Source organism: Boleophthalmus pectinirostris, unplaced genomic scaffold (genome assembly GCF_026225935.1).
Source record: "Boleophthalmus pectinirostris isolate CB_2022bp ecotype Guang Dong unplaced genomic scaffold, ASM2622593v1 HiC_scaffold_14, whole genome shotgun sequence".
NCBI lineage: Eukaryota > Metazoa > Chordata > Actinopteri > Gobiiformes > Gobiidae > Boleophthalmus > Boleophthalmus pectinirostris.
Window position 1 is genome coordinate 23033917 of NW_026571047.1, and position 25631 is coordinate 23059547.

General features: G+C 40.3%; 1 protein-coding gene across 1 annotated transcript in view; it reads left to right on the forward strand.

The window, feature by feature from the left end:
* Positions 1-604: 604 nt before the first annotated feature.
* The window catches only part of aatkb (apoptosis-associated tyrosine kinase b), an 80803-nt gene continuing 55776 nt past the window's right edge, over positions 605-25631 (forward strand). The window contains exons 1-3 of the mRNA XM_055149916.1: positions 605-697; positions 16338-16444; positions 18238-18290. Of these exons, the coding sequence (XP_055005891.1) occupies positions 605-697; positions 16338-16444; positions 18238-18290 (253 nt within the window). The remainder of the gene's footprint in view (positions 698-16337; positions 16445-18237; positions 18291-25631) is intronic.

A 25631-nucleotide genomic window follows, 5' to 3' on the forward strand; every position in this document is an offset into this window, starting at 1 on the left:
CGTGTCTTAAAATATATCTGATATCGAAACAAAAAAAAAAACATAACTAAATAAATATGGCCCTATAGCCACTTACGTGTTGGCAAACAGCTGAAATAAATTAGAAATAATAAAATAAACTGCATATAATATGTGCCTCGTAAACCTTAGGCATCAATAACCCGACACAACCTTAACCTTCAGAACATTAAAACGAGGTCAAATGGGCTAATTAAGGACATGACGTACACATACTACAAGCACAGACAATGAGACTCGTCTTTTCAGATGTAGGTAACAATACTAACAATAACTTTTTTTTTTTTTTGTAGTTAAACCGCCACCCGCCCGAATTAAATTAAAATATAATTTTTCGTCACGTCATCCGCCCGACCCGCAGATTAACCACGGATACCGCGGTTGTAACCGCAATCCGCGCATCTCTAGTTGTGACGTATGTAATGCACCGCAATAACATCTTCCCCCTGTTAAAGAATCACTGGTCGGACCCAAATATGCAGAGGGGAAAAAAAGTATTTTATTCACAAAATAGTCTTGGCAGGAGGATAGATTCCAGGGGACACAGGACGGGTCTGGGTTGGCTGCAGATGGGAGGTCTGCGGAGATGGAGGCTGACCGGAGGCTTACAGAAACTGATGGTAACGGGAAGAGGCTGGCTCCAAAACGGAAGAACTGGGGAAAGAATAAAAAGGAACAGGTAAGAGTCAAAAGTCTTCAAAAAAGCTCAAAAACACAAAAAGCCTGAGCTGTTCACCACTTGGTTGACGAAACGATCTGGCACTGGAGAGCAGGTCAGCAGGTCTTTTATTGCAGGAGATGATTACTTGACGAGGATCAGGAGTGGAGCTCAGCAGGTGAGATGAATTGGGGACCCGCCCAGGAAAAGCCAAATAAGGTGAGAGAAGGGAAGAGGGAGCAGGGAAAGGAGGGGTAGGAGAGGCAGAAAGAAACCCTCACACCCCCTTGATAAAATTCACCAAACATTCTCTTTGTTACAGGTTTAAATCCTCGATCTCAGGAATCGTTGCCAACACAGAATATATGGCTGTTCGCTGACTGGCTGGTGCCCAGACTCACACTTCTGGGGTTCTTGCAAACCGTCTAGTGTATTTTGATTCCTGATCTAGTCGCTGAAGAGAAATGAAATTTAGCGGAGGCACTAGGTGGCACCAGTCTGGCTAATTAAACTAATCTGTCTTGCATTTATTCAGCTACAGGTGTTATTTATTGCTCAAAATCTATTCAAAAACATCCACAAATCTAACCTGTAATCTGTCTTGCAAATCTCCACAGAGTTTCGTAAATTTATGGCCGTACTGTGGAATATTCTAGGCACATCTTCAAGGAGACAAGCAGGTGACGGACCCTCCAGCAAACAAGTTACACAGTGCACCTTTAAGATTACTTGAATTAGGAAAGTTTTAACTACTTCTTCATGACATCAGAAGGCGGAACGGAGCATTTTGAGGTTTGGAAATGTAGACAGACTAATAATGAAGTGTTACACAAACGTGAATGAAACAAAACACAACTCCAGGTCTGTTTTTGATGACGTAACAACATTTTAACACGACTAAAAGCTCACAAGAGTCAAATTTGTCTAATATAAGGCTTTAAAACCACAGTGCAGAAATATAAGTCTGTACCGTTGTTTCTAAGAATACGCTACCCTTTCTTGTCTCTTTTTTGGGTAATTGTAAATAATAGACAGTGTACTAGACAATCTAATTTTGCATTTCACAAGAACAACTACAGCAACATCAATTTTTCATTCTATCTCCTCCCTCTAAAGCAACAACATGATCAATTCTTCACTTTGTAGGGTATCTGAGGTGAGGCCTGAACGTGGCGTTGATCTGTCCATAACCTAATCCACACTGTTACTGCCCGTCTGGAGTAACAGTGTGTGCACTAAAAGCTTTACGTCTATGCGAGGGAGGGCGCTGCTTAAACAGTAAAAAGCCTTTGATTGAATGATGCTTTTCAATGGACAAGACTGATTGCCGGCTGTCTGCACACAACCTCTGCATGTGAGGAGAGTAAACCCGCTGATTAACTAATTAGTGTGACTTTGGCAGCTAAATAAGGCTGTGGATACATAGAAAATACAAAGAAGAAAGGTTATTAGTTACTTTAATTTGCGTGAAGCTGCATTATGTACTGTATTTACCATTGTATTGCCTGAATGTTCCACAGTATAGCATTAAACGTACCCATTTTGGATTTTTATTGCTCAAAAATACCCCGAAAAACATGCATTCTTGCTGTCTGTGTGTGCATGGTCCACAGATCTGACTTGTAAGTTTTAGCATCAACAAAAAAGTGTCACCCATAGCGTTTGGCTCCAGTCAAATGAAGCTCATCGAGGCTTGCAGTTATAAGAGCGAATTTGGAGACGAGTTCTATATTAGGAATTGGAATATTTATGGACAAAAACACCAGGAGCATGTAGAGCGGGTTAATATGAACATTTGAAGACCAAAAAGAGGAGCCCGACAGCAGCAGTTACAAAGAGAGGGACGACGTTTTCTGAATACAAAGTGAAATGGAGTCAGAGTTCCATATTCATTTTTTAGATGAGAAAAAAGTGGTAGCAATTATATCAAAAAGTAGTAGCAGTTGTAGTAGTAGTAGCAGTAGCAGAAGCAGCAGTAGTAGTAATAATAGTAGTAGTAGTAGTAGTAGTAGTAGTCATAGTAGTCTTCATAGTAGTAGTATTAGTAGTAGGATTATTAGTTATAGTACTAGTGGTAGTATTGGAAGTAGTAGTAGTAGTAGTAGTAGTAGGAGAAGGAGGAATAGTAGGAGTAGTTTTGGTAGTAATAGTAGTCATAGTAGTCTTCATAGTAGTAGTATTAGTAGTAGGATTATTAGTTATAGTACTAGTGGTAGTATTGGAAGTAGTAGTAGTAGTAGTAATAGTAGTAGTAGTTGTAGTAGTAGTCTTGGTAGTAATAGTGGTCTTAGTTGTCTTCGTAGTAGTAGTAGGAGCATTAGTCGTAGTAGCAGTGGTAGTAGTAGTAGTAGTAGTAGAAGTAGAAGTAGTAATAGTAGTTGTCGTAGTAGTAGGCTTGGTAGTAATAGTAGTCATAGTAGTAGTAGTAGTAGTAGTATTAGTAGTAAGATTATTAGTCGTAGTACTAGTGGTAGTAGTGGAAGTAGTAATAGTAGTAAAAGTAGAAATAGTAGTCATAGTAGTATTAGTAGTAGGAGTATTAATTGTAGTAGTAGTGGTAGTAGCAGTGGAAGTAGTAGTAGTAGTAGAAGTAGTAAAAGTAGTCTTCATAGTAGTAGTATTAGTAGTAAGATTACTAGTTGTAGTACTAGTTGTAGTAGTGGAAGTAGTAGTACTCTTCATAGTAGTAGTAGTCGTAGTAATAGTAGCCTAGTATTAGTAGTAGTGGTAGTTATGATAATTCTATTAAAGTAATACATTAGTACATTTTTTTATTTATTTTTTTATTAGATAAACAGCACTGCAGTACACAGACCGTGTACTAGTACTTCTGAGCATGTAGCATCCACTCACATATACTAATATATTTCGAGCTAATAGGCGTGTTGTTCTATTAACGTGCACTTCACATCTCCATTTAGACGTAATGGCACGACTCTGGCCTGGTGTGTTCGACCATCACACAGGAGGAGCTCTTTCTCCGTAAACATCAGATGAACCGAGGTAAACAGGAAGTGAACGTCGACGGGGAAATTGTGTTATGACTGTTAACAGGAATCAATAATATATAACAGTTTGTATTTTTATTCCATTCTGACTAATTTAACCAAAAATAAATGCACTGAAGAGGCTAAAATAATGTCAGCTGAAGAAATCTTCCAAAATAATTTACAGTCAATGGAGAAAATACATAATATAAGCTGGGATTTGCAGGGTTATTCAGTGTAATAAATAATATATGACTAACAATACTCATAATTTAATAAGTGATATGATGACATTTTATGGCAATGCAGCTATAATGTATGTTTTGTGCATGTTAAAGTTGCATTCTGCAACTTTTTTTGGTGGAGTGTGCGCCAAATGCTTTTCTTAATGGAGACGTTATTGTTATTGCTTTGTCTGGAATGTTTCACAGTACGGCATTAAACCTTTTTACTGTTATGGAGATCAAACCAGACCAAGTTACAGGTCAGATCTGCGGAGAGACGACCCCGCTCACAGCCAGAGTCCCTGTTTTTATACGTTTTTTATATGTTTCCAAGTTATTTTTTGAGCTATGGGGTGACCATATTTGCGTTTGTCAAAACCAGGACAGCGTACGGGGGGTGGGAGGTGGGGACTCGTCATCGACATTGAGCTACTCACCTGGCAAAGCTTTTTCATGTTTTTCAGTGTCCTGGTGAGTTTTGAGGTCCCTGGCACCCCCCACTGGACACCGAAACATATGTGCTGCTTTGTACATTGTGCACACGACCTCCCACTTTTTTCGACCGGGATGGAAAGCGTGGAATTTCTTGTACAAGTCATCATTAAATGCGCATTTGCGTTTTGGCACGTTGCAGGCTGACTGACTGTTTGTGTGTGCTCGCTCCTGAGTGCTGAGAGAGCTACGAGAGACACTCAGTTTAATGACCCAATGAAAGATCATGAAAACCTGGACATTTGCATCAGTTTATAAAAAAAAAAAAAAAAAAAAAAAAAACGTGTCCGGGGACACGTCCGTGGTAAAACGGACGTTTGGTCACCCTACGCACAGCAACCTACATTCGGTTTGTCGATTAAAAATGAACATAACTGACGAAATTCTTAATGATCAATTATCGATTAATCGACTAATCATGCCCATCCCTAGTGTATTTATATATGAGGATTTATATAAGAATTGTAGAAATACAGTTTTTTCCTGTTTAAATGTCTTGATAAGATCTGTGAATTATTACGGTCAGAATAGAAAGAATTAAGATTTAAAGTGCTAAATAACAGTCATTTTGTCAAATTGTGTGCACTGAAATGGAAGGATCATGTTCTATGTAGCTCCCCTTTTTACTTTATTGTACTGTATATTACTGTAATATTTTAGGATACCATATCACAGTACTTCAATTACATCCAAAGTAATAAACAGAGAAGGGGGAGGGACATGTTTCAGTTTGTTCTTGTAAAATGAAGCACCTAAAAACATACTTTTTAGGAGAAGCATCAAATTTTCTTAAGTCACTGACCTTCAAGTCCAAGTCAAGGCCCAAATCTTTGTCCATTTTATCAAGTTCAAGTCTCAAGTCCTACAAACAGTGGCTCAAATCTGACTCGAGTCCAAATCACGACTAATCACAGTAGTACACATTACGTTTACATTACGTTACGTTTTCCAAATCTTCTTTACAGCAGACATTAGTGTGAGTTATAAATGGATCGCACATTTAGTTACATAATCATCCCAAATTAGACGTGATAAATATTTGAGGTGTGGACGCTGGTTTAAGCCTCGTGGACCACACAAAAAAAAAAAAAAAAAAACACAGGAAATTCTACAGACCTGAGACCTTCAGTGGAGAAAATAATCCTCCATAAGACTGCATGGGTTTAGTCAGAGATAGAGCTTTGTAAAATGCTGCTTTCAGGAATCAATTTGTTTCCTTTTTTGGAAGAACACATTAATTCTGTTTTGTTTTCTTGCAATTTTGAAGGTTAAAGTGTACAGGAGATATTACAGACTCACACTGAGACAACTTTATTAATCCCAAAAAGGAATTAGTTTGATCAGTAAGAAACACACATGCACAAATATTACACTATCTGGCAGACAAAAAGATTAAAAAAAAAAAAAAAAAAGGGAAAACGTAATGAATAAATGAGTAAATAGTAAATAATTAACAAAGGAACAAAGGGGTAATGAAAGGAGAGGAGACGAAGGAGAATGAACAGGGAAAGAAAGAACACAAATGAAGTAATTAAGTACAAGAATAATTATTTTTTCTTATTTTTAATTCTTTGTTTTGTTTTCCCTTCCGCCCTTACGCTCTGACATCTCTTCTGTTTTATTACTTATAGTCATACACACAGAAACACTCACACATCCATATAAGAACCACATAAGCCATTCTTATTGTCTTTTACTGTTTGTTCTCTCTCTAATATCACAATTAAAAAAATAAACATCCCACTGTGACTCTTAGTACTCCCAGTGCTGTCTCCCATCTGAGTTTTAACCAGGCCTAACCCCGTCTACTGTATATTTCAGGATCATTCAGGATGGTAGGAGCGTACATCCAATGTGTTGTTGTGTTATTAGAGCAATTGTACACCTTTGAGACTTTTGAATAGATTTTGACCAAATACAGGCTGAAATATGGTGACTACATAGAGAATATTCACAAATTTCCTCGTCAAAAACAGACCTGGAGTTGTGTTTTGTTTCATTCATACATGTTTAACTCACAAACCCTGCAGATTTAGATTTAGAGTTCTTCTCTCAAACAGAAAACACTCTGTTCTGCCTTGTGATACAGGAAGTGCTCCACTATGTCTTTAAACTATTCATTTTTATTAGATCAATGGGATGATTTTTAATTTACAGTCTCTATTAAACAAAAGGTAAAAAAAAAAAAAAAAGTAGCTGTTAACGTGAAAACTAACATGTTATGACATCATAAGGTGCAACAGAGCATTTTGAGTTTTGGAGATGTAGACAGACTAATAATAAAGAGTTACTCAAACATGTGAATGAAACAAAACACAACTCCAGGTCTGTTTTTGAGGACGGAACAACTAGGGATGGGCATTCGATAACATTTTTTAAATCGATTTCGAACGATTATAAAGGTTTTTATATTGTTGTTATATTGTTGTTGTTTATTGCTCGGTAAAGCATTTTGTGATTTTTTTATCCGTGAAAGGTGCTATATAAATAAAGACTTACTTACTTACTTATATTAAAATTTTCATCATTATTATTACTATTACTAATCTAGTATAAGTAGTAATAAATAAAAACTTTACAACATAGAAACTATAACCACTATAGAGCCACATCAGCCCGTTTGACATTATAATGTGTTTAATGCAGCTTTGACACATTTGTTTACGTTTTACAGAAATGAAAATTAAAACCACATGACTCATTTGCATAAACTATAAGCGCGAAAAAAAAACTGCTCTTTCCTTGTGCGCTGATGCGGTTCAGCTTCTGTTGAACTAAAGGACACGACTCAGTGGATTATGAGTGTTCTTTCTGTGACAGAGGGGTGTTCTTCTGATGGTGAGTCTGTTCTGTGTTTCTGTCGTGTTGGAGATGGTTCATGTTAAACTTTCCAGAGATTATACGTCTGCAGGTCACACGCATAGACCGTATATATGAACGGACATATATTCTAGCCTCTTAGTGTTTGGCGGTGAATTACTTCGCGGTGCATAGACCTACATCAGCGTATCAGCGTTTTCAGGCATTCACACAGTGTCAGATCAGATCTGTACTCAGATGAATTCGTGGGAGCTGGCGGCACCAGATCGTTCCATCTCTGGAGCTGTTTTCCATCAGATTAGTGTGAACGAACACTGCATCCACAACGAAAACAACTCGAATACGTACTAGTGTGGACGGGGCCTCAGTGGAATATGAGTGTTTTTCTCAGTGACAAAGGGATGTTAATGATGATGATGAGGACTCTGTTTTGTGTGTGTGTCGTGTTGGAGATGGTTCATGTTTTCAAAGATCAGACGTGTTCAGGTTTAGCGCAGATCTTTATTTCACATCATTTCACTCACTTTATTTATGTTGGTCACTTTATTTATTTTGGCTTCAGTTGTGATGAAAAGACTGAGAAGTGTTTGTCTTTTGGACACATGTGTACTCGACTTAGTGTTGCAGTAACCGGGATACTGCGTTTACATGCACCACGACGAAACCGTGATACTCAAAAAACCCGATCATACCCGAGACACTGATGTGCATGTAAACACACTCACTCCAGAGCTGAGGCGTGGGACTGTGAGGCCACAACTCCAGTGTTTGTGTCAGATGCAGCTTCGTCTCCTTACATTACACTACGCACAGCAACCTACATTCAGTTTGTCGATTAAAAATGAACGTGATTGACGAAATTCTTAATGATCATTTATCGTTTAGTCGACTAATGCCCGTCCGCAGTAATAACATTCTAACATTAAAGCTCACAAGAGTCAATTTTACATAATATAGGAAGTTTAATAATGCCACTGACTGTTTTGTTTGTGTTTTAGAGTCTGAATAGTCCACTTAAATGACTAGTAACGATTAACGATGATCAAGATTTGAAGGAGAGCATTTTAAACTTATGATAATATGATTTTAAACTGATCGATATTATGAATCACATGTGACGTTCTTTTTGCTCCGTTCACAGATGACTGCAGTTTTAGGCTGGGTACATCCTGAACCGAAGCTGCGTAAATGAGATCACTTTTATTCACCTTGAGGCAGTAACAGGAAGAAGGCACTTGACTCGTTTAATAGCTGTTATGAGTTAATACCCTGCCCGTTTTGGAGCTGTGTCCTTGGGCAAGACACTTCACTAAACTTGAGGGATTGGTGGTGGTCGCTCATGCAGTGTAAATTTGATTATATAAAGTAGAAAAAGCAGTGAATATTGATACGTTGGTTTATGAATATTAGGCTGGGGATGTCAAAATTATCGCAAATCAGATACTAATTGATACTAAAACTGATATCGAAACTAGATACTCATTTGAGCATGTATCGATACTAAAAAAATCACATTCACAGGACAGAAATGAACCTTTCCTGAATAGCTTTAGAATGATCTTGAGCTGTATCAGAACAAGCATCGAGTATCGAATATCAAGTCTATTCCTTAGTATCGAAATCAAGTTTGAAATTATATTGTTTAGTAGAGAATGGGGAGATAAATACAACGTGTGTCATTTGTTTATTCCTTTTACAGAATAAAAGCAAAAATATGAAAATAAAAAACAACTATTTTCTTCATTATTTGTCTCCAAAACCAAAATGAAAAAACACATAACGATTCGTTTTTTTTCAGTTTTCAATCGAGTTTGTGTTTAAATGAATAATGAAAAAAATAGATAACAGCCGTTTCTCGTTTCTGTGACTTAAACTGAGATGCCGAACTTTTGCACTGCACATGGACTGAACCAGAACCAAAACAGGACTGAACCAGGACTGAACTAGGATGAACACAGATCTAAACCAGGACGAGTCAGGATGGGTCTGGAGGTGCGCTTGCGTAAACTGTGGGGTGATCAGGACTGAGACCTGGACCAGACCTGGACTGAGGCCAGGCCTTAGACTGGGACCAGACCAGGACCGGGACTGAGACCGGGACCAGACCAGGACTGAGCCCGGGACCAGGACCAGGACTGAGAACTGGACCAGACCAGGAATGAGACCGAGACCGAGACCAGAGTAGGACCGAGACCGGGAGCAGACCAGGACTGAGACTTGGACCAGACTGAGACCAGACCAAGACTGAGACCGGTACCAGACCAAGACCAAACCGAAACCAGACCAGAACCCGGACTCAGACCGGGACTGAGACCAGGACCGGACCAGGCCAGGACTGAGACCGGGACCAGACCAGCACCAGACCGGGACTGAGACCAGGACCAGACTCGGACTGTGACCAGGACCAGACCAGGACTGAGACCGAGACTGAGATCAGTTTAGTTCTGTTTTAGTCCTGATCTAGTCCTGTTTTAGTTCTGTTTTAGTCCTGGTTTCGTCCTGGTTTAGTTCTGGTTTAGTCCTGGTTCAGTCCTGGTTCAGTCCTGGTTTAGTCCTGATCTAGTCCTGTTTTAGTTCTGTTTTAGTCCTGATTTAGTCCTGTTTTAGTCCTGGTTCAGTCCTGGTTCAGTCCTGGTTTAGTCCTGGTTTAGTCCTGGTTTAGTCCTGGTTCAGTCCTGTTTTAGTCCTGGTTTAGTCCTGGTTTAGTCCGACATCACAGTTTGCGGTCTGTCATTAATTCTCTATAGATTTAAAGGGCTCATCTGTTCCCCAAACGATCCTCTCAGAACAATAATTAATGTATGTTTTATTTCAAAAAGTAAACAAAAATAATTGCAGACCATTAAATTGCCAAAACCCATAATTTCCTCAGGTACAAGAACAAATTTAAATGTCATTTCCATTTTATTTTTTAAGCAGCGGCGATGCATAATGTTCCCGGACGTGGATCCACTCTACATGCAGACCCCCCCTCCCCTCCTCTCTCTTTCTCTTTCTCCCTCTCCACTCTCTCCATCTCTCACTCCATCGCTCGCTCACTCGCCCGGCTGGAATCTGACGACCTCGTGCAGTTAAAACCGTTTCCATGGCAACCGCGCTAAGTGAAACGGCGCACGCGGCGAGAGACATTATGGAAGCGAGGGGTAAATAATCATGCATAATAAGGAATATGCACAATGTCGGCATAATGTGGAATGGAGTTAAGAGGAAGTTAAGGTTTCAGTGGGACTTTTAAAAGCCTTAATTAAGCACAAACTAAGTCTTTATAATAATTCATAATAGACAAATATATCTTTTTAAGAATCAGGCTTAATAACCACATTTTTTTGGTTACACCCTTATGATCAGAAGGCCCCCTAGTCAGAAAATCATTACCTCTTCTATTGGTTTGTCAGCAACATATCTCTTGAACAATTGAATGTATATTTGATGAAAGCAACAAGGAATAATCCCTGGATATCAGGGAAGAATTAGTAAACTTTTGGATGTATAAAATGGCTGCAACATCAAAATTCTTTGAGATATTGACAGGAAAACACATAATCATGCATAACAGCATTAAGGCCAGCATTACTTAATTTGTTGGTTTACAAACTTACCAATGCTATATTAAAAGAAAAAGATTTGAAATAAAATTGAAATGAAGGTTGTAGAGCTCGAATGACTGAACATTTTGCAAGTTGTTGCCTGAAAATCAGACAATTATTAACTCTGTTACACTTAAGACAGCCATTTCTACCCAAATCATGATTTCTTCAAACATTTTTGCTGTATTTTAAGGGTTTAATATATTTATTACTTTTAATATTTACTTTTTAAAATATTTAAAACTTGAAATACAATTTCATTTGTAACAATTTGTAACACTACCTGAACATGGATTTTCTGACTACAGGATCTTCTGATGATAAGGCTGACCCCCATTTGGTTAAGGAACTATAACGAAATTTCACCGTCTTAAAAATGTGTAAAACAGAAGTAGATCATTTTAAAAGGCCCGTATTACAATATTTTCTGATCTGTGTTATAATGTTCCTCACAAAAACAGACCTGGAGTTGTGTATTGTTTCATTCACATGCTGCTTATTTAGGCTGAGTTCTTCTTCAAACAGAAAACACCCTGTTCCACCTTGTGATGTCATGTAATACAGGAATCATTTGGGTGATTTCAGCTCTGGAATTGCCAATCTCTACCGAACAAACTTAGCTGTTAACTAACACTATGTGACATCACAAGGTGGAACAGAGCATTTTGAGCTTTGGAAATGTAGGCGACGCAATAATTCAGAATCATTCAAACTAGGGCTGAACGACTGAAAGTTTTGGACCGAAAATCGCAATCTCATACAGGGAGCGTCAAAGCCATGTTTTTCTGCAGTTCTCCTAAAACTCTATTTAACGTCGAAGTTTAGGTCTGGATCGACTCACTGCCGCCGTCGCCTTGTCGCTGTCGTTTTTGATTTGTGGATCTGCATCGAGGATCTTTGCGCCGCGAAATAATTCACCGCCACAACGCGAGGAGGCGAGGATTTAAACCTGGTGTTTGTGTAAAGTTCAACATGAATCATCTCCAACGTGATAGAAGCACAGAACAGATTCACCATCAGCAGCACATCCTCTGTCACAGAAAAAACACTCATATTCCACTGAGTCGTGTCTAGGGGTGTTCAAAAATATTGAAATATCGATATATTGTATCGTTTGATGTGATGATACAGTATCGATATTGTGGGCTCCTGTATCGATATATTGCCCAGAGTATTTTTTGGTATATTTTACTGAATTATTTTGTTACAAAGCTACAGTTTTGTCGTTTGTTTAGAGGAAGGAAACTCGTTTAAGCGACACATTTGACATTTTCACTGTTTTGATGATTAAAATGGGTGTGTTTCATTTGAACTTTGCACAAGAAGTGGTTTAACAAATGCTTTTAGTGTCACAGGCACAATTTAGACTTTATTTTTTATTGAACCGTATCGAATCGATTTGAAATGTGTTGTATCGAATCGAAAGCTCACTGTATCGAGATATGTATCGTATCGTGGCCTGTGCATCGAGGTATGTATCGTATCGGTAACGTCTTAATGATACCCAGCCCTAGTCGTGTCCTTTAGTCCGACAGAAGCTGAACCGCATCAGCAGCACAAGGAGTGAGCTTTTCTTTTCAGTGCTTATAGTTTATGCAAATTAGTCATGTGGTTTTAAGTTTTGTTTCTGTAAAATGTAAACAAATGTGAGCAAAAGGTCCAGCGTCAAATCATCAGTGCAAGACTCTGGTATGATAAGGTACATTTCTGTGATGTTTGCAGATGTTCATGTGCACTGAAACTTGATCTGAAAAAAATCGTGGATGAAATCAAAATTACAATATCTGCCAGAAAAAAATCGCAATTCAGTTTTTTCTTAAAATCGTTCAGGCCTAATTCAAACGTGTGAATGAAACAAAACACAACTCCAGGTATGTTTATGAGGAGGTAATGAGCATTCTCAAGCTCACAAGAGTCAGTTTTGCGTCATATGGGACTTTTAAACAGTTTGCAGTGGTCCAAAGTTATTCCTCACTTACTTTAAGTATTCAGAGCAACCTAATTATTTACCACGATGAGCTTATAAGTGTTTTTCACAACTCTCAGAAACAACAATGTAGTCACGGTAAAGCGAACATCGGACAATAAAATGCTTCCTAATTAGATGCAAACAACACGGAGCAGATTTATTTTGACCTCAAGAGGTGCTTATACAATATAACTGAACTGAAGTGAGACAAAAACAAAACTGGGTGCACTTTTAACACTTGTGAATTGCCATAAGATTGATCATGGGGTTGAATAAATCTACTTTGACATCTCTCGTATATTTTCCTTTCAAGGCTAATACAGTTCAATAACTCCTACAACCCATTACAGTGTCTATGTATAGTGTGTGGAAAAGCTGTGACGTGATTGGCTGCTCCTCCGAGGCGGCGTTCTCTGTGTGTGTTATGTAATCGCCCTGAAGTCGTGATGTCACCACTGAGCGCGTGCAGAACGCCATGGGGCTCTACTCTCCTTATCTCACTGGGGGAGCCACTGGAGCACACATGCACACACACATACACACACACACACACTTGATAGTAATGTATGTTACATTGCATCATCTAACACATGCGGTTTAGATGTTTGTTTCTTGTTTCATGTATCTCTGTCTCTCTTAATACAAAAGCAGCTGAATGTCATCGTAACCTTTTCCTTAAAGGTTGTAATTTCTTGCTCAGGGTGCTGTGTGTGTGTGCATGTGTGTGCGTGTGAGTGTGCGCGTGTGTGTGTATGTGTGCGTGAGTGTTGGTCAGGCACGTTGTTAAGATGAAAAGAAGTACAAAGAACAGATGATGAAACAAATCCGGGCTCTGCTGTGCTATTGTGGTCCCAGCCTTTGAAAGCTGCAGGAGTCAGACCACCGTTCATGGAGAAGGTTAAGGTGAGGTAAAGTTGTCCTCTGCATTTGACCCAGCCTTCAGTGCGACTGGGGCAGCAGTGGTCAGGACTACCTTATCTGGAGAATTTTACCTGTGGTGAAACTGAAAATGACTCGAGACCACCGCGGCCCCTCCTCTGAGGATGAGCTCCTCTCATTACATTTAATTATTTGGATTCCTTACAGCCTCTGCGCTGGAGCTGTACCGTGTGCAGTCTGAGGCAGAGGTCACTGTTAGCAGGGTCCCCTCTCCATTAACCTGATTTGTAACTTGACCAGTAAAGTCACCTGCTCCTTGGTCTCCATGGACTTGTCTCCTTAACCTTAAGACTGTGGAACATTTCAGGCAAAGCAAGAATATCTCCACAGAGACAAGCATATAGTGAGACTGTTCTCCAGAAAATGTACATAGTGCGTCTTTAAATGGCCCATTTTATGCTTTAAAAAAAAAAAAAAAAATGTAATGTTGAGACACAAACCCTGCATATTTAGGCTGCTTTTAAAAAACAGTTTTTAATCTCCGTAGAACTTCACTAGAATAAGAGCATTTTGAGTTTTTAAGATGTAGACAGGCTAATAATAAAAGACATTGGAGGGCCCAAGTATTTGTTTTGCAAATCTCAAGTAAGTCTCAACTTAGTCTTTGACCTCAAGTCCGAGTCAAGTCCCAAGTCAAGTACAGGCAAGTCCAAGTCGAGTCTCAAGTCACTGGCCAATAAGTCCAAGTCAAGTCCAAGTCGTCTGCTTTGAGCTTCAAGTCATTTCAAGTCTTTAAACCAAAGCACAGCTTAGATTTTAGCAATTTATATGATTTTTAAGATAAATTATACTTAAAAAGTCTTGGTTTATTTATTATATGAATATTTATAGAGTATGTAAAAGTTATAGAAATTAATTTAATTAAATTTTTCCTTTTTAAATGTCTTGACAAGTTCTTAGAGTGAATCATTATTAGAGCCCGACCGATATGGATTTTGTTGTGACCGATATGAAACCGATATAATGGGAGTTGGGGGCTGCCGATAGCCGATATAATCGCCGATATATTTAGTGATGTAAAAATTCACTGTAAATCTTGAATTGATTAAAAAACTTAGGTTTGGCTCTAGTGAATTCTAAATTGGATTTATTTAGGCAACATTTATTGTTATTTTGACTCTTTACATCATATTTACAGACAGTAGATTTGCCTAATGACATTTTTGCATCACATTCTAGCTACTGTTACTGTCACTGCTAGTGATGGGTATTCCAGTTTTTTTTTGTTTGTTTTTTTTTTTTTGGAGAACCGGCTCGGCTCACTAAAGCAACTGGCTCTTTTGGCTCCCAAGCGACTCTTGAGATTGTTTTGTTGCAAGCAGGACTAAACCAGAACTGAACCAGGACTGAGTGTCGGGACTCGGTTTCTATCTCTCTCCTGCACTCGAGCCCAAGATTAGTCCAGGTTTATTCATTTTATGCTGAACTGCAGCCAAATATGCACTTTTTTTATCCTATGCACACGCAGATTTCTGAAAGTTTCGTTTTCAGCCGCTGCTGCTGTCAAACTACGGGTCTACATGCGGCATGAAAAGAAAAAGTGAGAAAAAGAGAAAACACGGCTCCCAAAAAGAAGCAGGCTCCTGTTGTTCGCTTCAAAGAGTCGGCACTAAGAGCCGCTTCGATCGCGACCGACCCATAACTCCAAGCTAGTAAACTATCGCTATTAGCCTTTAGCCGTAAAAACGTGCGCACCGCGGTAATTAATTATATGCATAAATGTGGATCATTCACACGTCTATTCACAGCTCATTTACATATCAGTGCAGGTCCAGTAACAAATATACGGCCAATGTAGTCACTTTACAATAGACCAATAGAAAACAGCCTGTTTATGTGTGGGAGCTACAGCAGCTAATCGCTAACAAAACCTAAACTAGCTTCAAAGTCGATGTATTTCCAACACTCACTGCTCACACAGGCTCCTCCTCACATCACAAGTCTGCACTAATAAATGTCCTTTTAATCCAGACTCAAACCGATTGTCCGAAAAAAGAATATAATCTCAGTGTTACGCACTGCTGCGGGTGTAAACAAACACACGCGAGTGAAGTGACGTCAGTCTGGTGGTGTGTTCAGGGACAGTACGGACACAGACAAATTACACCGTAGATAAATACTGATGCGGAGCCACATATTAGGACTTTTATCTGTCTGTAAATTGGATTAAATGAACATTATGTAGAGAGTCTAAACTTTATAACGAGGTATAACATGCCCACGTGAAATATCGGCCCATATCAGCAAGCATATCGGCCGATAGCCGATATGTCTCCAGGTGCCCATATTGGCCGATAATATCGGCCAACCCATATATCGGTCGGGCTCTAATCATTATGGTCAGAATATTCAGAATTCAGAGAAGTGCTTCTCAAGTCTTCTCAAGTCACAGGCCTCAAGTCCGAGTCATGTCCCAAGTCTTAGTCCATTTTATCAAGTTCTAAAAATAGTGACCCCACTTCTGATAAAAGATTACTCAACATGTGTGAATGAAACAAAACACAACTCCAGGTCTGTTTTTGAGGCAATAACAACATTATAAGAGTCAATTTTGAGTAATATAAGACCTTTAAACCTCAACTCAAACCTCAACTCTCGCCCTTGTATATTTTAGTATTTTTGTATTGTACGTTTCTGTGACAGACAGCTGTAGCAGAGGTGTGCTCCCTGCGGGGCCCTGTCCACAGACCTGCTCTTCCTCCTGAGTGTGAACAGCAGATAATAATGAAGCTGAGCCTGTCTCCTGCCCTGTACAACACAACAATGATTTATAGCCCTGGCCTACATACAAACTGCTGTATCACTGCTTTTGCTCCACTGTTGTTTCCGGTGAATCTTGTCCCCATGTGGCCCACAGCTACATACAGGAAGAGTTATGGAGAAAACCAACTCAGCAAACTATACTGTCCATGTTGCTAATTGTAAAGAAAGTAACGAGTTGTAATATACTGCAGTCATTTATTTAATTGGCAATGTTTTTTATTAGCGTTGTCATGATAATAAAATTTCAAACTCAATTTCAATACTAAGGAACAGACTTGATACTCAATACTAATTCCAATACCACAGTGAAATTAACACTCTTTCTTTAGACATTAGACTGTGAGTTTCAACATTAAATTGTAGTACCAACTAGGGATGGGCATTCGATTAAATTTTCTTAATCGATTGTCCGGAGAATTAACGATCGATTATCGATTAATCGTTAACGTTTTTATATTAAAATTATCGTCATTATTATTACTATCTGCACTACTAATCTGCATAAATAAATTCAACTTAATGACATATAAACTGTAACCACTCTAGAGCCACATCAGCCCGTTTGAGATTTTAATGTGTTTAACGCAGCTTTGTGCATGTCTCACAGAAAGAAAACTTAAAACCACATGATTAATTTGCATAAACAAAGCGAAGGAAAAAAAGCAGCTCTTGTGCGCTGATGCAACACGACTCAGTGGAATACAGGTTAGTGTGACCATATTTGCGTTTGTCAAAACCAGGACACCGTACGGGGGGTGGGAGGTGGGGCGTCGTCATCGTCAGTGCGCGACTCTCACCTGGCAAAACTTTTTCCCCACTGGACACTGAAACATATGTGCTGCTTTGTTCACTGTGCACATGGCCTCACACTTGTCTCCACCGCAATGGAAACCGTGGAATTTCTTGTACAAGTCATTGTTAAATACACATTTGTGCTTTGGCACGTTACAGACTGACCGAGTGTTTGTGTCTCGCTCCTTCTGAGTGCAGAGAGCCACATGTACAGACCCCTGTTTGGTCACGCTACGCACAGCAACCTACATTCGGTTTGTCGAATTAAAATGAACGTAATCGATGAAATTATCAATTATCGATTAATTGACTAATCATGCCCATCCCTATTACCAACCCTTTTTAATCTGTACATGCTGCCACTAGGACAGGTCATCAGGAGACACGGTGGTAACTTTCATAGCTACACTGATGATACCAAACTTTATATCGCCGTGTCTCCTGGTGACCTAAGCCCGATTGATTCCCTTTTTAACTGCATTTTAGATATTAAGTCCTGGATGGCAGCAGACTTCCTCCAGCTCAACCAGGGAAAAACCAAAGTTTTAATTATTGGTCCTGAAGCTCAGAGAGAGAGGCTCACTGAACCCTGTGAGACAGTCAAAAGTTTAGGAGTTACTCTAGATAGTGAGATTAGCTTTGAGCCACACATCAGGTCTATCACTAAATCTGTTTTTTTTATCATTTAAAAAATATTGCCAGAGTCAGATCATTTCTCTCTCAGGCCAGTGCAGAGACTTTAATACATGCTTTTATTACAAACCATGTTGATTACTGTAATGCTCTCCTTTCTGCTTTTCCAAAGAAATCCAAAACTCTGCAGCAGGAAGAGAGCACATCACCCCGGTACTGAAGTCTCTGCACTGGCTTCCTGTGAGCTTCAGGATAGATTTTAAAGTTCTTTTATTGGTTTATAAAGCTCTTAATGATCTTAGTCCTATTTATTTATCAGATCTGCTTTTATCATATGAGCCTCTCGGACTCTCAGGTCCTCAGGTAGTCGTCTTTTAACTGTGCCAAAAGTCCAAACTAAAACTCACGGTGAGTCGTCATTCAGCTTTTATGGCCCCAGTTTGTGGAACAGTCGACCTGAGGATCTGAGGTCATTTCAAATGTATGAAAAGTACTATACAAATACAGTTTGACTGATTGATTGATACTGCAATTTCCGGACCATTGAGTGCACCTGAATATAAGCCACATCAACTCAATTTTAACTAAATTTTAAACTTGTACATATAGGCCGCACATGAATATAAGCCGAAGATGTTTAATTCTTGAAGAACATTTTCAAGTTCGGGTTGTCTGCTTTTATCGCCGCTGAAAGTTTGTGTCGTCTTTTTGCGTTGAGTCAGTTCGTCACGCTGCCTTCACCAAAATCTCACCATCGACTCACTGATGCCGAGCTCACGTGCAGCAGCTCTGTTTCTTTCTTCGACCGCCACATCAATCGCTGTTAACTTACCGTAAAATCCGGACTATTGCGTGCACCTGAATAAAAGCTGCATCAACAAAATTTTAACAAAATTTTAAACTTGTACATATATAGGCTGCACCTGAATATAAGCCGCAGGTGTTCGTGTCTTCAAGAACGTTTTCAGGTTCGGGCCGTCTGCTTTTATCGCCTCTGAAAGTTTTTGTCGTCTTTTTGCACTGAGTCAGTTCGTCACGCTGCCGTCACCATTGTCTCACCATCGACTCACTGACGCGGAGCTCACGTGCAGCAGCTCTGTTTCCTTCTTCCACAGCCACATCAATCGCCTTTAACTTAAAAGCTGCATCATCTGTATTTCTTCGTGTGTTTTCCATGAGGAGGGTGTGTGTATGAAGTGCAAAATAACTCAACATCAAACTAGAATCATCCTTGGCGCATCACCCCCGTCTTTCCCCAGGCTCTACTGCACATGTCTCCTGCAGAAAGAGCCACTGTCCTGTCAGTGTCTTGGAGGATTTCAGCAGATTTCAGACTCTCTCGGGGGCAGGGTTAGTTCTATCAATCAGTTTTGAATGGATGCCCGGCTACTGAAGTTTGAGACGTTTCTTCTCGTCATTTACACACACGGGTAAGACGTAACCCTTAACCCTAGATCCATGCACAGACAGCGGCGTTTTTCGCACTCAGGCTGCGTGTATCCTCCGTGTTGCCAAACCATAGACCGTATATATGAATGGACAATGTGCCAAACAAATAATCCGTCCATATATTCGCCGCATCGTTTTATTAGTCAAAGTGTTAGAAAAAAGTAGCTTCTTATAATCTGGAATTTATGGTACTTTCGTGCTACTGTGACTTCAGATCGAGAGAAGAACTCTACACATCTCCAGGTCTGTTTGTGATGAGGAAACATTTGAACATCGATCAAAAAATAGCGTAATATTGGCCCTTTAATGTTACTCTGCTCAAAGAAGTAAATTTTGCTAAATGTCGCTCTCACACTTTCGCTTGTCAACCCTGAAAATGTACGTTAATGGAAACTCATTACGTTATTACCTCGTCCTGAACTGTAAATATAATTCTGACAGGCTCCTTCCCCTTATCAACATCCGTCACCATTTCTAAGCGCTTCCTGTTCCCTAAACAGCCTTTAAACCTCTCTCTGTCTTCATTTTTCTCCTTCTTTCTCTCTGTCCTCCTATCATTAACTCCTTCCTCTCTTCTCTCCTCTCTTTCTCTCTCTGTAGTGATCATTTTTTATCTATTTCTTTCTCTCCTCTCATGCTCTCTCCCTCCTATCACTCTTTCTCTCTGTCTCCGTGCTTCTCTCTTATTCTCTTTCCCTCATTGCTTCTTTTCATTCTCTTCGTCTCTATCTCTCTCCCTCCCTAATTCTCTCCCTACCTCTCATCGCTCCTTCTCATGCTCTTCCTCTCTTTTCTCCTTCTCTCTGTCTCCTCCCCTCTCTCCCTCTCTCTCTCCTCCCTGTCTGGTCGGTGATGTGTTTGTTCTCTTCACGCTGGATGGATTCTCTCTCCTTCTTCCATCTCTCCTCTTTGTCCTCTCTCTCCCCGCTCTCTCCTCTCTCCCCCGCTCTCCCTCCTTCTCCCCTCTCTCCTCCCTGTCTGGTCCATGATCAGTTTGTTCTCTCCACGCTGACTGTATTCTCTCTTCCCCTCTCTCTCTCCTTCTACCCACTCTCCTCCCTTCTCTCTCTCTCCTTCTACCCACTCTCCTCTCTCCCTCTCTCTCCGTCTCCCCTCTCTCCTCCCTGTCTGGTCTGTGATGAGTTTGTTCTCCGTATTCTTTCTGTCTCCCCTCTCTCCTCTCTTCTCTCTCCTCTCTCCTTGTCCCCTGTCCCCTCCCGCCTCTCTCTCCTTCTCCCTTCTCTCCTCTCTCTCTCCCTTCTCCCTTCTCTCCTCTCTCTCTCCGTCTCCCCTCTCCTCTCTCTCTCATTCTCCTCTCTCCTCTCTCTCTCCTTCTCCTCTCTCTCTCCTTCACCCCTCTCCTCTCTGTCTCCTTCTCCTCTCTCTCTCCTTCTCCCCTCTCCTCTCTCTCCTTCTCCCCTGTCCTCTCTCTCTCCTTCTCCTCTCTCTCTCCTTCTCTCTTCCTCTCTCTCTCCTTCTCCCCTCTCATCTCTCTCTCCTTCTCCCTTCTCTCCTCTCTCTCTCCTTCTCCTCTCTCCGTCTCCCCTCTCCTCTCTCTCTCACTCTCCTCTCTCTCCTTCTCCTCTCTCTCCTTCACCCCTCTCCTCTCTCTCTCCTTCTCCTCTCTCCTCTCCCTCCCCTTCTTCCCTGTCTCTTCCTGCCTCTCTCTCTCTCCCTCCTTTTCCCATCTCTCCTCCCTCATCTCTCTTTCTCCTTCTACCCTCTCCTCTTACTCTCTCCTCTCTCTCCTTCCCTCCTCTCTTTCTCTCCTTCTCCCCTCTCTCCTCCCTCTTCCCTCTCTCTTCCCTCTTGTCTCTCTCGTTCTCCCCTCTCTCCTCCCTCTTGCTCCTTCTCCCCTCGCTTTCTCTCTCTCCATCTCCCCTTCCTCCTCTCTCTCTCTCTCTCCTTCTACCCTCTCCTCTTACCCTCTCCTCTCTCTCTTTCCTCCCTCCTCTCTCTTTCTCCTTCTCCCCTCTTTCCCTCCCCTCTCCTCGCTCTCTCTCTCTCCGCTCCTTGTCTGGCAGGTGATGAGTTTGTTCTCTCCGCTCTGGCAGTATTCTCTCTCTCACCCCTCCTCCCCTCTCTCTCCCTCTCTCCTGTCTGGTGGCTGATGAGTGTGTGTTTCTCTCTCTCTCTCTGGCTGTATTCTGTGGATCATGGAGGTGTGTGTGGTGGGACAGGGGGGCTCTCCCTCAGCAGCTGCCCACGTCGTTCAGCTAATTACAGGGAGCTGTGAGCCGTGTGAGCCCCGGTCCCTGGAGGACGCTCTTATCTCTGTGTTATCCCATCAAACACCGAGGCAGACCGCACACGTCCACTGCATCCACGCCAAACTACTCATCGCAATTTGTAGTGACTTATTTGGGAGTGTTTAGAATCTGATGAGTTGTAAAAAATAAAATAAAATCAATGCCCTGCTTTTCCTGGAAGTGCCCACATTATGGCAATAGTCTGTCTTGCGTTTTGGCTTGATATTTGCCTCACTGTGAGTCTCCTTTCCACTAGGAACGTAACGATATCCAAATCTCTCGGTTTGATATTTATTTTGATATTTTGGAGAGGCTGATATAATTGTAGATAGGACACGTTTTTGCTTTTAAAATACCTTGACAAGATTTTGGTGTGAATTATTTCCATCATAATCCCAAGAATTCTAGTAAAAAACATATTTCTTCATGTTGTCCGTGCTGAAATGAATCATGGGATATGTAGTTTCTGATGTTTATAAGCTGTTATTACTATAAAACCATACATTTATGCAAAATAACTTGTAATTTGATATATTGTGACAGCCCACGATATTATTGTGAGACTTTTGATGATACGATATCACAATATTTTGGTTATTGTTACATCCTCTGCTCTACTCTCCACAGTAAGTAACTAAGCAAGTCATACAAAATTTCACCAGATCTCAGAAGTTAAATATGACTAGTGGTGATGGAGTAATGGTTAGTACTTGGATGGGAGACCAAGGGCAATACCAGGTGCTACAGTGGGGCATCAGTAACTCTAATGGGAACTGCCATTGTGTCCTATAGAAAGACACTTCACCCACATTGCCTCACTTCCATCAGTCTGTCCCAGGGCAGCTCTGGCTACAATAGTAGATTACCACCTCCAACTGTGAAGTGAATGAATAAAGCTCTATAAAGTGCTAAAATCTAATGCCATACTGTTTAAACTAGGGATGGGCATGATGATCCAATAATCAATAATTGATCATTAAGAATTTCGTCGATCACATTCATTTGTATTCAACAAATTGAATGTAGGTTGCTGTGCGTAGTGTAGTGTAAGGAGACACTGGAGTCTCATGTTTGGGCTCTGGCTCGTTGGAGACACTGCACCACTCAGTGAGTGTGTTTACAGCACATCAGTGTCCCGGGTATGATCATGTTTTTTTGAGTGTCCCGGTTTCATCATGGTGCTTGTAAACGCAGTATCCCAGTTACTGCAACATAAAGCTGAGTTTCATCACAATAGTAGCCAAAATAAATCAAGTGAGTGAAATGACTGTTAAATAAAGAGCTGCCCTAAACCTGCACATGTCTGATCCCTGAAAACGTGACACACACACAGAACACTTCTCACCATCAGTATCATCAACATCCCTCTGTCACAGAAAGAACACTCATATTCCACTGAGTCATGTCCTTTAGTCCGACAGAAGCTGAACCGCATCAGCGCACAAGTTTCGTTTTAGTAAAATGTAAACAAATGTGTCAAAACTACATTAAACACATGATAATGTCAAACTGGTTGATGTCTCTCTAGAGTGGTGATGGTTTATACGTAGTAAAGTTGAATTTATTTATGCAATTTAGTAATAGTATTAATAATGATGATCATTTTAATATAAAACATTAATGATTAATCAAAAATCAATTGTTAATTCTCTCAACAATCGATTAGAAATTTTAATCGAATGCCCATCCCTAGTTTAAACTCTTTAGTCTATGGGGTCAAAAATGATAAGAAAGCATCAATATCACAAAACTCAAAATGCACTGTTTCATGGATATACTCAACAACAATTGTCACAACAACAATAATTGTATGTGTCCGTGTGTCCGTGTGCATGTGTGTGTGTGTTGTGAGTTGTGTAATAATGCGACTTTATGCAGTGAATCATGAGCCCCAGGTGCACAGAGACAGAGAGAGGACACTGCATCTCAAACAGCCCATTAGGTTGAACACACACATCTACATCTCTTCAGTTCACTTCAGTTCACTTCAGTCAGTGTGCTGTCCAGATGGGAGACTCTATTTTCAGGAAAGAATAGAAACATTCAAAGCTCTTTCAAAAATGACCCTAAAATGTCAGATGGACCGAGCACCAAGTTATAAATACAAGAATCATATTTTCACGTCCTTGAAGTTGCAATGAAGTTTAAAACATTGCATTTGTTTTAAGAAATAACTCTAATGTAGTGTTACACTTCAATATTGCGATTGTGGACTAAGTAGTATCAATAATTTTGGCTACCCAAGTTCATCTATTCATGCCTGTAATTCAGTTATTTAAATATATCATGATACATACACGTTTCTCTCATTCTAAGTACAATTCAGGGGTGTCAAACTCAAATTCACAGAGGCCAAAAGTAAAAACTGGGACTAAGTCGTGGGCCAAACTAATATCTGATGGAAAATTTCAACAACATCTGCATGTTTTCTCTTCTTTCAAGGTATGTAAAGTTAACCTTTTTCTGAATAAAATAAATGTTTAATAATAGTTTTGCTTAAAAATTGAATCCAGTACAAGCAAAATATAAAATACTAACAAAATTTAAAATAAATAATGTCTCTATAGTCTATCTGTAGCCGGCGGGCAGCTCTAATACATGTTTGATATGATCTCGTGGGCCAAATTTGGTCCCAGGGCCTGAGTTTGACCTGTCTGTAGTATATGAACAGACCCAGCCTCATGTGAAAACTCAGACTTCCTTCACTGAGCTGCAGAGGCTCCACTAGCACTGACTCATGATGTCTGCACGTGCTGGGGTTTAGGTAGCGCCCATTCAGATCAGAAAGAGGCATTTTAGGTTTAAACCAACTGGATTTCAGCATTGGAATTGGCAACTCAAATAAGAGGCACATATGAGGCTCCATCTGTTTTCTGATTGGATAATCGTCTTGAGAACAAAAAAAAACCAAACCAAATTATAACATAAACAAGCTGGCTATCATGCCCAATCATTTTGTAATTAAGAATAAATCAGCATCACAATTGTTACCAGTGAAAGCGATATTTGATTTGAACATGTTTACTTTGTATCTGGGGACACAGTTAGGTCATGTTTATGAAAGTAAATACTTACACACTGTTCCATTAAAGAGCCCATATTACACTATTTTCTGATCCATTGTAATGTTGTTTCCTCTTCACAATCATGTTTTGTTTCAGTCATGCATGTTGAACACACAAATCCTGCATATTTAGACTGAGTTCTTCTCTGAAAACAGAAAACACTCTGCTCCACCTTGTGATGTCATGTGATAAAACTACTGAACAAAAGGTAAAAATGTTGCTGGTAAGTTGAAAACTACCGCTTCATGAAATCACAAGCTTAGGGTGACCATATTTCCATTTGTGAAAACCCGGACACCTTACCGGGTGCGGGAGGTGGGGCCTTGACATTGAGCTACAGTCGTCCCTCACTATATCGCGGTTCACCTTTCGTGGTCATTTTTGCATGTTTTTTTTTTTTTTTTTTACAAACGGGTGGGTCAGGACTAAACCAGGTCTAAACCAGGACTAATTTTGGACTTAAAAGAGAGAACCCGAGCAGTTTGTCCACAAAGCGCGATCGGGCAATTGCCGCGTTTACCTCCGTGAGGTGCGAAACTCTCCATCGGTCCTTTCTTCTGTGGTCACCTCCGAGCCCGCCTCGACAGTGAGTCCTGTTTCAGTTCTGGTTTAGTCCTGGTTTACTCCTGTTTTAGTCCTAGTTCAGATTTGGTTTAGTCCTCCTCTTCAGTCCTGGAATCAGTCCTGTTTTAGTCCTGGTTTAGTCTTGGTTCAGTCCATGGCGTAGGCAGCGCAAAAGTTTGATATAATCTCGGGTTAACGGGCAGGTGCGGTCCTGTCCTGCGCGGGTGCGGTGTTGTACTGGGGGTCTCCAAAAATGGACCCGTGCAGGACTCTGCGCTGTAGGGCTCCATTACAGAATAAATGAATCTTGGGTTCGTTACATAAAGAAGGAGGAAAATAACAAAAGGACGACAGCATCAATAAGTTTTAAGAAGGATACAAAAAGGGTTGTAACTGTCCTGTGTGAGAAAAGTGTATGAAGT